Below are 13,124 nucleotides of genomic sequence, written 5' to 3' on the forward strand. Positions count from 1 at the left end.
GATGTTCACGCTCTACCTTGAAACAGCCAATGCAGGATTATCCTGGAAGAAGCCAATGAATAGGTCTGTCAGCACTGCTCTAGGTAGCTGTAGCACAACCTTGTGAAGGGCTTCTTGCCCTGGAGAATCTGCAGTTGGGATAGACAAGGAGGAGAGGAAGAATGGAATGTGCAGAGGGGAGGAAATTGGCCCAAAGACCCAGCAAGTGTTAAAAAAAAAAAAAAAAAAAAAAGGTGTAGTGCCCAGATCTTCAGACCCTCCTGGAATATAAGGAGCTGGTCTTGAAAAACCCTTCAAAAAGAAAGGGGGAGTCTATCACACGCTATGGACAGGAGATGATCACTGAGCTAGTGCTAATCCAAGCAGAGGCCCACCTGGCTTGGCATCGGAGAAGAAATGGAGAAGAAATGGAGAGCTGCTTATGCAGCTTAGCTCCTCAGTCATCAAACCCTGTATTCCAGGTTCTGCCGGTCCATTATCTCCATCAGGATTTGGAGGCTTGTTTGAGGGAACTATCTGACATGTGAAGACACAGTATAATGATGGGAAGGACGGAAAGTGAGTCCCCTAAATAAAGTGCAGTCCAGAGGTCTGGCTAGGGACATGGCCGTACAGGAGCTTCATGCATGCTGCTCCTCTCAAGTTCCTTCTATGGCTGGTAGGGAAAAAATACATACCTTTCTCAGCGAGACTAACCCAATGCTCATTTTTCTCCCTTAGCTCTAAAAGGTGTCTAGGATGACTAGGTGAAGTTGAGGAGTCTGCATGGCAGACATCTCTAAGCAAGCATTGCCCCAACCCAACCTCTCTGCTGGCTTTTTGATTCTCTTGCTGGACTTTCCTGGCAGGCAGGAAGACAAGAAAAGCCAGAAAAGGAAAGTTTCTAAGTATAAAATGCAAAGTGTCTTCAGCCTTACAGAAGTGTCAAAGTAAGAGGCACATGGGTGACCTGAGCTATTTATACACCGAGACCCAATGGAAACACCATGGAGCTGAACCAGATTCCTGTTTCCAACCCATCTTTCTCCCCACAGCCTGTCACCCGAGAAATGTGGCACCAGCCAGAGCCCTTGGCTCCCACCTCCAGAGCTTTACGGTTTACAATATATGTGAGTGCACAAAACACACCATTTGGAGAAAAAGTGGGAGCAGAATTCCCCAAAGTATGTAGATGCAAGGCATCACAGCAAGGCAGGCTAGATATGGCCACCAAGAAGAGCCTCATCACCTTCTAGGAGACTTGGAAATGCCCAGAGGAATTCTCCATCTCAGATACTTCTGCACACTTAAATGTCTATAGGAAAAGCAATTGATTGTCATTTGTTGCAGTTTAAAATAGCTATGAAGAGAAACAGGCGAAAGTGAGGAACTGTTTTTAAGTCCAGCACTGAATAGGTTTCTTTCCAGAGTTCATGGCTGAACTTTTACAGAAGGCCCCACACTTCAGAAGGAAAAAATTACCATATCGTCTTCAGCCATCGCACTGCTCTTACACACGCTAATCCTGATTTTATCATGTGTTCTTCTCACAAGAGTCATACAGGCTGCTACACTTCCAGTGACTAGCAAATTAATTGTGCTTAAGATGTGTAAAGTTTAAAAACTACCAAGGGAGGAAAGAATAGCAACTTTTTCCCAAGATTTGTATTGAATTCGTAGGCAGTTACAGATACATGCAGTTTAGATGAACAAAAACACTGAGCTGGAGGAGATTTTTGGAGACCACCCTCTGCTGCTGAGATGGGATCCCAGCTATATGGAATGTCCTCCGGGGATGGAAAGCACAGGCTGGGGCTCACTTGCTAGAAAAGAGCTTGGTGGGAAGGACCTGGGGTCCCGGAGCCCTCATGGCAACAAGGGTCACTGCCTCGGGTGGTGTTAGCAGGACAGGTCTGATTCCATCCCTTGGTTTGACACTGGTGGGGCCACATCAGGGTAATGGGTCCAGCTGGGGTTCCCCAGTACCAGCTACAGCCTGGAATGAGCCCGGCAGAGCCCCCAGTTCTTGGGGTTGGAGCACGGGACAAGAGCTGGGGCTGTGCACGGGAGAGAAGGCCAAGGGGAGTCTTGCTTCCATCCACAACTCCTTGCTGGAATGGTGCAGAGGAGCCAGAACGGGACTCTCCTTGGAGGTGCATAATGCCAGGAGAAGAGGCAAAAAGTACAACCTGGAACATGAGAAATCCTCTCTAGATTTAGGGAAAAAAATATCCCTCTGATCGTGGTCATACACTGGAGCAGGGATCTACAGGTTGTGGGATTTTCATCCTTGAAGATATTTAAAACTCATCACAAGAGCCCGACCAACCTTAGATCTAGTCAGTCAGCTTCAAACCTGGTCTTTCCAACCTCACATACTCTGTAGCAATTTGCCAGTCCTCAAACTCTCCAGTGGCAGAATCTATACGATCCTTTGAATCGTATTGTCTAGCTGAGAATTCTAATTCTAATTAGAATTCCAAATTCTAACTCTACAGTTATGAAGATTTTCCTAAAATACATCCAAGAGAGTATTTGCTGTAAACAAATGTGCCCATTTCTTCTTGCCACTTATCAGTGGATATTGCAAAACTTTCCTTGTTCTTCTTTGGTATAACAACCTTTTCCAGGCTGCCAAGCAGTATCATGTCCTCGCTCCTTGTCTCTTCTTTAAGCTAAGCTTTCCTTACCCCTTGCTGGAGCTCATGTTTTCCAACCCCCTTGCTATGTTCTCCTTCCCCTTCACAGGGCACTCTGGTGCTTCTACTGAAAACGCTCACTACTGCCAGGTAAAGCTTCATCATGCCAGCTGGAAAAGAATAATTTTTGCTATGTTTTACACACCCCATCTGGTTAATGCTTTGTAGGAGACGCGTCTTCCATGACAGCCTCACCTCTGGGTCTTGCTCCACCTGTGATCAGTGGAGGTCCTTTCCTCCCACCTCCTTTCCTGCCCCACTGGTTTCTGCACAGGCAGTTCTTTCTTGGAGCTGTTTCACGATTCCCCTTGTTGGAAATGCTCAACTTTTCCACTTGTCTCATTGGAAAACCAGCTTCAAGTTCCTCTGGTTCTTCCAAGCCCCCTCAAGCATCCAGCAGCCCCATGGGGTTTACTCAAGACAAGCTGGCGATCCGAGAATGAAAAGCAAATAGCTGCCTTTCCCGAGGCGTGCAGCCACCACACACTGGTTTCCTCCAGGCCACTTCTGTCATATCCTTTCCCAAAAGACAAGGCCAGGAGTCTGAAAATAATCAATGCTCTACCAGGGCATCTGCTTTCCCTTGAGCACTCTGTCCTCACGCAACTGTAGGAAAGCCAAACCCCAAAGTTATTCCATACCCTGTAGAAAAAGCTTCAGAAAGGATCAATTAGAGATGATACCCCCAAAAAATCCTATTCATATAATTTTTTCCATGTTGTTTTTACACCATATGGCAGAAGTGATGCTGTCCACAGGCCAGATGGGCACAGACAGCTCCCAGGCCAAGTTCACAGCTCATCATAACAGCCTAATAACCTGCAGGTCGAGGGCTAGTGCAGGAACCCAGCTCAACACCCTCATGCAGCCATGGGAAGCTGGGGAGATGCATCCCATGTATGGAGGCAACAAGGATATCTAAAGACTTATCTAAATACATCATGATCAGGACAGAGAGTTTTAGCTATTTGTCCTGCATTCTTTTTCTCTTGCTCTATATAAAGCCAGATGGGAGGCAATAGTTTAGGTTCAAAAAATACATGAATATACATATACGTGCACACTAAGATGAGCTAAGCCACGAAACCATGGATTCTTCCACTGTTTTTAATGAACTTCTCTTGAGATCAGCCCTGAGAGGCTGTTTGGGAGCTATGCAGATAGGAACCTCATCCTCCAGCCCCGCAACAAGGGAGGATAAAGCATTTGCTGCCCTCAACAAAAATACAGCTCCACTTAGGCTCCAAAAACATTTTGGCATAACTTGTTAACTTGAATTTTATCTGCAAACGTTTTCAGCCCGATACCACTGGGGATCCTGATTTTCTAAGACTTACCAACAGGAAATCCCTCAGCCGGAGGGTTTTAGCTGTAATGAACTTATTGTATATCCAAGCTCTGAACGTCAATTTGGATTACGACGTCAAAAATAAGCAGTGAGAGCATGCAACCGTACCCTGGGGTCACCTGTCAGGAACTCCAGACTGAAATTGGCCAGATATAGACCAGCACAGCCTTGATTTATTCTGTCCGTGTGCAAATACAACAGCTAGGAAATAAAGGAGCCTACTGCATGGTGGAGATGAGACCCCTCTTCTCCTCTGGGCTCTCTTCCACTTTCTGCAGGGTTTCCTGGGCTGGAGAAGCTTCCTTAGAAACTGTCCAAACAGCTAAGGAATTGTCAGATGCATTGGGAGACTGAACCCTTCATCAGCCCACATAAATTACTGCCACTTGCGTTATTCCAGCACCCTAAATTTGCAGCCAAAACTCCCCATCCTCTCAGGGACCTAATACCTATGTGAAGACAGTCCCTGTGACCCAGCCTTAGACTGAAGACTCCCAGGAATCCACCGAGGGCACAGGACACTGGGAACCTCTGTTCACTTCTCAAGCTCCATACCAGGTATTTAGCAATAAGGAGAACCCAGGTTGAGGTGTTTTTTTTTTTTTGTTTGTTTGTTTGTTTGTTTGTTTTTCTGTTTTAAAGTCATTCCAAAACAGAACTCAAGAATCAGGATCACATCAAGTCAGAATGCAGCCATCTTCTCCAAATAAAATTTTTTGCTAAAGCCTCTAGTATTGGCTCCTCAGCTTCCTTACATGATCTCCCCAGTTAATGCGGCCTTCCCTGAGATTCCCATGGAGGAAATCCTTCTAAATCCTTCCCATGGAGAGTCTACAATCAGTTACAGTTAGATGGATAGAGAAGCCTCTTGGAGAAAAGGAAAGTCAAATTTGGTTTAAATTTGCATCATTTGAGAAGAATCTCTTTTACTTGTTTTCTTCTTGTCAATAATCACAGAAGCAGCAGAGATTAGAGTCCTCAGAGATGCTCAGCCAAAGAACTTGAAGAAGGTTGGTCTGCTCTGCTTGCCCACAACTTGGCATGAGCTACTGCAAGACTAACATTTTTCAAACTTCTATTTGAAAAATTCCTCTAAAGCTGGACATTTTGCTGCACAGAGCTAGCCCACACTAGTAATAGGGAGTTAGTGTATTCCTTCGCCCAATATCTGGATAACGTCAGGGCAGCAAGGACTAAAGCCCCCTCTTCGATCGTCTGCAGTTCCCAGCAAAGCTGACAGCGCCTTGGACTTCTCACCCAGGAGAAATCCTACCCTGACTTAGAGTCTCCTCCATGGACTAAGGGACAGCCAAGCAACCGCTTCACATTGTCGACAGTGACAAAAAAAGTGTGAAAAAAAGCGTTATCATTATAAAAACAACCCAGAGACGAGCCAACAAGGGCCCTTCCGCCTACACCAGCGTGAGAGCATTTCCTGCTCGTAGAGGAAAAATGGTTATTGAAGATACACAAATGCAGTTGCTGCTGCAGGTTGTGGAGCTGCACATACCTATATCGAGTGTCTTGGAAGGGGGATGTGCAAACGGAGAGCTGCAATTGGTATGTTAAGAGCATGAAATCCAAAGCTGGGCAGTAAAACTAAAACAAAGAGGAGCTTTTAGCTGTCCAAGTTAGTGCTCCAAATAGTCCTTATCCTTCCCATGCAATTCTGAAATACCAGGGTTTAAAGTGCAAATAACAGGCTGAAAAAAAAATAGATGAAGTTGTGGCGCAAGACCATGGACAAGAGAATCAATCCATCTCTAGCACAGCAGATGAAATGCAGATGAAATGCAGATGAAAAATAGAAAATGAATAAATATTATTTAGACCTTAGGGTACATCTTTTACACAAGATTTACGTTTCAATGGCTCTTCTCCACATGCAGTTGATCTTATGGCTTGCCCCAAAAATATGTGTTGGGCCTCTTTTTGTGGTTGCCCAACATGCATATTAACAGGTCTTCACGACCACGATATTCCTTTTTCACTTAAGCACCAAGCCTGTGGTTTCAGCTGAAGGGAATAAGCTCAAGCCTTGGCGATGGCTTGTGGTTTTGCAAAAGCCTAAGACGCATCCTGATAAATCTCTTACAAATGCTTGCTGAGTAGAGACCTGAAACTAGAGAAATTATAACCGGTTTGCAAATGCACAGTAAATACCTACTCTTCAACTAATGAGATGAATGAAAGGGAAAAAAAAATAAAAAAAGAATGACAACAGAGAAAAGGTAAAGAAAACCTACCCAGTATCCATGTGGACTGTGAAGTGGATTGAGGCCTGGCTGGATGGCAGAGCCCAGAGGGTGGTGATAAATGGGGCCGAATCTGGTTGGAGGCCTGTGGCCAGTGGTGTCCCCAGGGGTCAGTACTGGGCCCGCTGCTCTTCACCTTGTTCCCAGAGGGCACCCTCAGCAAGTTTGCAGGTGACACCAAACTGGGAGGAGTGGCCGACACTCCCGAGGGCTGCGCTGCCATTCAGAGAGACCTGGGCAGGGTGGAGAGTTGGGCAGAGAGGAACCTCCTGAGGTTCAACAAGGACAAGTGCAGGGTCCTGCCCCTGGGCAGCAATAACCCCAGGCACCAGCACAGATTAGGGGTTGACCTGCTGGAAAGCAGCTCCATGAGAGGGATTTGGGAGTCCTGATTGGCACCAAGTTGCCCATGAGGCAGCAACGTGCCCTCGTGGCCAAGAAGGCCAATGGGCTCCTGGCTGCAGCAGGAGCGTTGCCAGCGGGCGAGGGAGGGATCCTGCCCCTCTGCTCAGCTCTGGGGAGGCCGCACTGGAGCACTGGGGGCAGCTCTGGGCTCCCCGGGACAAGAGGGACCTGGAGCTGCTGGAGAGGGGCCAGGGCAGAGCCACGAAGATGAGGAAGGGACCGGAGCAGCCGTCGTGTGAGGAAGGACTGAGCGAGCGGGGCCTGTCCAGCCTGGAGAGGAGCAGCCTGAGAGGGATGTGACCAACATGGACAAGGACCTGAGGGGAGAGTGCAGGGAGGACAGGGCCAAACTCTCCTGGGTGGTGGCCGGTGCCAGGACAAGGGGTACACAAAAGGAGATCATCCTTCAGCCTAAGAATACTATTTTAACAAAGGGTTTCCTGAACCACAGCTTCCACTGTCCTGCTATTTTTGTCTTTCTCCCTACTCTGAAGGGACGTCAACACACAACAGTCACCAATGAAGTCGTTTTCCTGTTCTTCAGACAAATGTTTGCGAGCCAGGATCATACTTTTATATTTCTGACACAAGGGGAAGGTTCGCGCTGCATGGAAACCCCCTGAGAGCTGCACCAGAACAAGGTGAGCTGACAGCAGAAGAAATGAGAAGTCTTTCCCTTTCTGGTTCCTACATGGAATCATTCCCTGATGATTTCTTCCATGGGGACACGAGCCTAGAAAGTAATCAAGCAAAAAGCCCATCATTCGCTTGCAAGCCCAAATAGCAAAAAAGGTGGCCATGATCTTGGGAAAACATGCATAACATGCAAAACGCTTACTGTGCTTCTGCACAAGATATATTTCAAGCTGATTTGATTTCAGGTCTACAAGGGAGAAGTATCAAGTTGTGGCCAAGATGACAGTGGTAAATTCGGGCTAGAAAACCTCGTCGTCTTTCAGATCAGGCATCAAGACATAGAGGAATCTCATAGTGACACAATTAGAGGTGAACTCAGTTTGCTGCCATGCTCCTAGAATTGGTTTGAACATCCGTGAAAGAAAGGAGGGACTTGGAGATGGCCACAAAGCTAAGACATTATCTGAACGTTGTGTTCGGCCCGTTGGAAACTCCATCTCCTCTCAAGGACTCATTTCCACCCGCTTCCATGCAGGATGTGTTCAACTCAAACCAGAGAAAACTGATATGTATAAGGTGGTGCTGCCAGGTAGCGTCTTCAACTCAACCATCAAGGATGTACTGAATTGCAGTGAAATTTTGCCATCGCTGCATATTTGCAGGCAGAAAAAGATTAATATGAGAAAATTATTTCCAAACCAAGCGGCCATGGCCTTAATGGTAGCTAGGTCAGTCAAAACTGCAAGAGATGACCTCAAACTCTGCCCGGGCTCTTACTCTAATCTCACATCAATGGCTGAAATCAGCCTCAAGAAAATAAGACCAGAAAAGCATTAGCTGAAAAAAGAAGACAGATTCTTTCTTTAGAGCTTCACCAAGCAATGTGTGCACATCCTGCAATGCCAGGAGATACCCTGCAGCAAAAAGGGGATTTTGTTTCTAAGAAATGCTTGACTTTGCAATTTGCATGCATTTGCATGTGCTTTGCATGTAGCACGTGCAAGTCTCAAGTGAAAAGAGAAGCCCTCAGTGGCGGCAGCATCTGCGGTAACTCGCTGGCCAGCTGGAGGGGTTTTGCTTTTTGGGACAAGACAGGGACCAGTGAGCGGAACAGGTGGCTTAAGGCCCCTCCATCCTGACTGATCTTATTATTATTTTAATGATATAGGCATTTTAGGGGAAGATTTAGGAGCACACTGGCTACCCCGGCTTCGAGGCAACAGCCACGTTGCCCCCTCTCTCCTCTAATTCTTTGCTATAGACCAAATAAGCCAAGAGCGAAATAACCAGCAACTAAAAGAACTCTTACAAATCACATGCAGTAGCTTACTAGAAGTTTTTTGGGGGGGGCAAAACATAGAATTGTTTTCAAATGGTATTAAAGAAGTTGCTAGTAGTATTTACTAAGGTAAAAAATGCCTTTTTTTCTAAGCCAAGAATACTCCATCTGTTTGAAAGGTGACAGACTACAAAAATACCCACAGTTAATCTAGAGCAAGTCAAGCCTTCCTACGTGTTTCAATCCAGACCTTCTCCCCTCATAGTCGATTATTCACGTTATTGAAATGGTATTCAAGCTGGGCCACGTTGCAAAACAGATTAAAGTAAAATTTCTCTCCTGCATCTTCCCCCTTCAGCTTTGTGTGCTACAATTGGTGTCTTGGCATTTTTCTCTCCAGCGACAGATGGATTGGGTGGGAAAAGAGAAAAAAATGAAAAGAAACAAAGCTGTTTCACGGGCGCTTTAGCTGTTCGTCTTTCAGTGCTTCCCATCAGCAACTCGGTGCATTTTGCACAGTCTCCTCCTCAGCCTTGAGCAGCAGCCGCCTTTTCAACAGGAACATCAGGGTTTTCAGGCAGGCATCTGGTTGGGATTAGCCCGGATCACCTGAGGTGCTGGATGAGCAGCAACACCTCCCGACGAGGGAACACGGCATTCCCGCTATCCGCAAGAGCCCTGCAAATGCAGCTGCCTCCCAGGCACTGGGGCTGGTTTTCCAGCTGCTTCCCATCTTTTTTTGGGAGGAGAAGCAAGCGCAGGGCCACATTGCACGACAGCAAAACCGGGAGCCACAAAGGTGGTATTCAAGGAAACCCAGGATATTCCCCGTTTCTGCATCCCTTTGGGCATGACGAGTTTTAATCCAGTCCACAGATGGGACCATTAACAGAAGACACACAACCTCCGAGATACTAATCAGTTTTATTTTATAAATACCAATGAGCTTTCCCACAATTACCAACGCAACTTCAACATATCATTTATTTTGTTTGTCTATTTTAAATACCTGGTCAAGCAAGGATAAGCCAATGCTGTCTTGCTCGCTATAAAAATATACCGGGATATGATCTTCCAAAACTAATATTCTCAAAAATCTTCGGAATTCCTGGTGAGGGGAAGAGATTGCAACGAAATGTTTTCTCCACTTGAAGACATTTGCAGACATTTAACAATGTCACAGCTGTGCAGGAACTAAAAGGCTCTTGACAGTTTAAAGCACACTGTGATCTATCATCTCACCTAAAAATTTACTATTTGTTTCCCTCCCACTAGGCTATTTTTTTTTTTTTTTTTACAATGGGTTAAAAAAAAAAATCACAAAAAAAGCCATGAGATGGCTGCAATCTGTACAGCTCCCACCCAGTCACAGCAAAAATTATTTTGCCAATGCTTTAATTAGCTCTATTATGTTGTCCCCCTTCATATTTATTCTGTACAGAAAGCTGTAAGAATGGAAAAGAAACCTGGGGACATCTAACGACACCTCTACTGAAGATATCTCCGTGGAAAGCCCATCACGAAGCGCTGCAAGACCAATGCAGGAGTCAACAGTTGTGTTTGCCACGTTAACAAGCACAGGGCTCAAGCGGTAACGAGGTGAGGGGAGAGAAACGAGACTTCATTTGGTTGTGTGCAACCTGAGAAAATGTGCAACTAATAAAAAAAAGAAAAAAGAAAAAAAAAAGAGTTCTGCTGCCATTCTGTGAACCTAACCTCATGGGTTGCTCTAAGGAACAGAGCAACTCCAGAGCTACTCTTTGGGATGGTTTCAGGAGTCGCCACCACACACAAGCTAATGCCTTGTCTTTGTAGAGGACCATCAGTGAGCAGAAAAAATGGAAGTTTTGTGCTGTTTTGAGCATGTCAGATTCCACCCTTCAATGTGCACAACTGACTCAACGCTGTTGGACAGTGTCTGGAATGACACTGGATCCTCTTCATTCTCTGCTGGCAGAGTATCTAATTTCTGTGCCCACTTCATCAGTAAGTGCTGTGCTTGCTCCAGGGATTTGTTTTTGGCTCTCACCGTGTCAGTGGCAGAACTGGTGACAACTTCCCAGCTATCTTCTCCTCGAGAAGACATCCAACATCACATCCAAGTTTGCAACTGGAATCATGTTCCGTGTCCTGCAGAGCTGGGGCCTCCACTTGGGACCGCTTCCATCCAGCGCATCTCATTGCAACACACCAAGACGAATGAATCACTGTAGAAAGGCTCAATCCAATAACTCAACTGTAGACACAACCGTTAAAAGCTGAGAGAAGAAATGTGAATATAATTTCAGTACAATCATTAAGTTGTTACCTGGAAAACGCATATCCTAAAGACAGTGCTGTTATGCATATTGGTTTTCACACACACATCTTGCTTCGACAACGGATAGCTGAGATTATACATATCCACATTCTAAAAAGTTAATTTAGGCTAAGCCTTTTGGTGAAGCTAGGAAACAGCCTAGGTCACTGGTTCAAGAGAAAGCATAAACTAGGGAGGAAAAAAAAAAAAAAGTCAGGCATGATGAAGTGTTTTTTATTCTGCTATATATATATATATATATCTTTTTATATTTGAGAGCTCACAACTGAGCCCAAATTCTTGGGTATACAATATAGAAAGCAAGAGCAATGAAATCCAAACTCAAAACAAATACCAGGAACTGCAAAGCAGGCTGCAAATTGCTTTCCCATTAGTGCAGCTGAACACGTGTGCCAGTGGTAACCTACCTAAAAAACAACCTGCATCTCTAGCAAACTGCTGAAAGTTTCTTCCTTCAAAGCACAGATGGCACCGTTAAGAGGATATTAATTTAGATGAATAATACTAAGTGCCTCCTTTCTACAGGGGTGCAGTGATTCAACCAGGTCACCTAATTCCACAGTGATGACTGCATTTCAAGTCTGTTTTTTTTATGAACACGTCTGAAATGCCTCAGACCACATTGCCCAAGACACCTGGGAATGTGGCAGGTGAGCCCCACTTACGTAGTGCATTTGTTAGGCCTCTGCTGGTGTGGTTGGGAATGCACAGAATGATTAGGCTGAGGTTTTTTTTACCTAAAAAATTAAGAAACACTGGAGATGATTTAGTCCTCGAGGCCTCTGCTTGAGAAGTGTCCACTGGTGGTCAACTGTGAGTGGATAGGGAGGAGGGAATGGTCGGATCAACGAGGTGCAAGGGAACCACAGGGGTCATCACACAGGTGCTCCTTCTCTGGCCAGTTTACACCACCAGCTAAGACCCATCAGTGCAAACTACACCTCCAAAGGCTACAGGGCACAGCCAAGAGAAAGCTGGTCAGTTATAGCAAATCCATGGTATTTCCACAGCACTGACTACACCGCTCAAAAAACCCCCACGGGAGTACACGGCAGAAAGCAAAGAGGTGTCTGCTGGTCTTGCTATAAATGCATTTTTAAATTAACTTTGTTTTCTTCTGCAAAGATTAAAATAAACTTTAAATAATAAACAAATATTCACAGAAGGGCCTGATTAGCACTAGAAGTTTTTTTTTTTCTCCAGGAAAGCATTTAACTCTCAAAAGAAAACCGAACAGACCATAAATACTAGATATAAGACTGGAAGCAGAATCAAAATTTACCTGGGCTGTGAATATACCATGATCCTGTGTTATCGTGCTCGGTTACAAGTCCATTTGTCTAACACCATAGGAATTGCTCTAGCTTTTTTTTTTTCATAATTAATATAAAGAATAAGTGCAATTTCATCTCTGTTCCAGATCACGGATTTCGCCTCAACGCCTGCTACCCCAAACCGCCCCCATCCGAGCTCATTTGTCCGAGCTTTTCCGCGGCCTGCGGAAGCTGGACACGTTCTCGTTGAGCGCGTAGATCCTTCGGGAGAACTCCTCGAACTCCCCCAGGACCTGCTCGTCGCACTCCACGGCCACGGCGTGCTCCACGGGGATGGAGTTCAAGTCTTCGAGCTGCTCCCCGGCGCCGCCGGCCTCCATCCCGATGATCTCCTCGGCTCGCTCCACGGCGCAGCAAAGCGGCGCCCGGTACTCGCAGGGCTGCTCGGCGCTCGAACACTCCCCGTTTATTGCACTAGTAGGAACCAGGAAAGACTCCTGCCCATCTTGGGTATTGTTTAGGCTCCCGCTTTCTCCGTTTAAACTGCCGCATAAACCCCCTCCCCTCTTGCTATTTTCTTTTGAGGCGTCCATAGAGGTATCTAAGGAAGAAGATATCGGTGCAGGTTTTTTGTCTAATTCTCCTACACAGGCTGCAATGGCAACAGGCTGTGCTACAGCAGAGTTGTAGCTAGGAGGAGGAGTTTTGTACTGCAGTCTTTCATTCCCCGTGCTGGCTCGTTTTCGGAGTCCTTTATCCGGAGAAGGAAGGCCACCGGAGAAGCCCATGTCCAATCTGCCGAAGCTGGAGCTCTGTCTCTTTGGAACGGGAATTGCACTGGATGTGTGGTGTCGATCGCTGTTGGGAAAAAAGAGAAGGATAAACTTGCTCGAGAGCAATGCAGATGTCCAAGCAAACACCAAAGCAAT

General features: G+C 45.9%; 1 protein-coding gene across 1 annotated transcript in view; it reads right to left on the reverse strand.

The window, feature by feature from the left end:
• Positions 1-12,143: 12,143 nt before the first annotated feature.
• Positions 12,144-13,124, reverse strand: part of UVRAG (UV radiation resistance associated) — an 82,231-nt gene continuing 81,250 nt past the window's right edge. Inside the window, exon 15 of the mRNA XM_088534998.1 lies at positions 12,144-13,053. Coding sequence (XP_088391124.1) covers positions 12,393-13,053 — 661 coding nt within the window. The 3' untranslated portion in view covers positions 12,144-12,392. The remainder of the gene's footprint in view (positions 13,054-13,124) is intronic.

The sequence above is a fragment of the Tinamus guttatus genome, unplaced genomic scaffold (genome assembly GCF_059628265.1).
Source record: "Tinamus guttatus ecotype Peru unplaced genomic scaffold, ASM5962826v1 Tinamus_guttatus_pri_ptg000602l, whole genome shotgun sequence".
NCBI lineage: Eukaryota > Metazoa > Chordata > Aves > Tinamiformes > Tinamidae > Tinamus > Tinamus guttatus.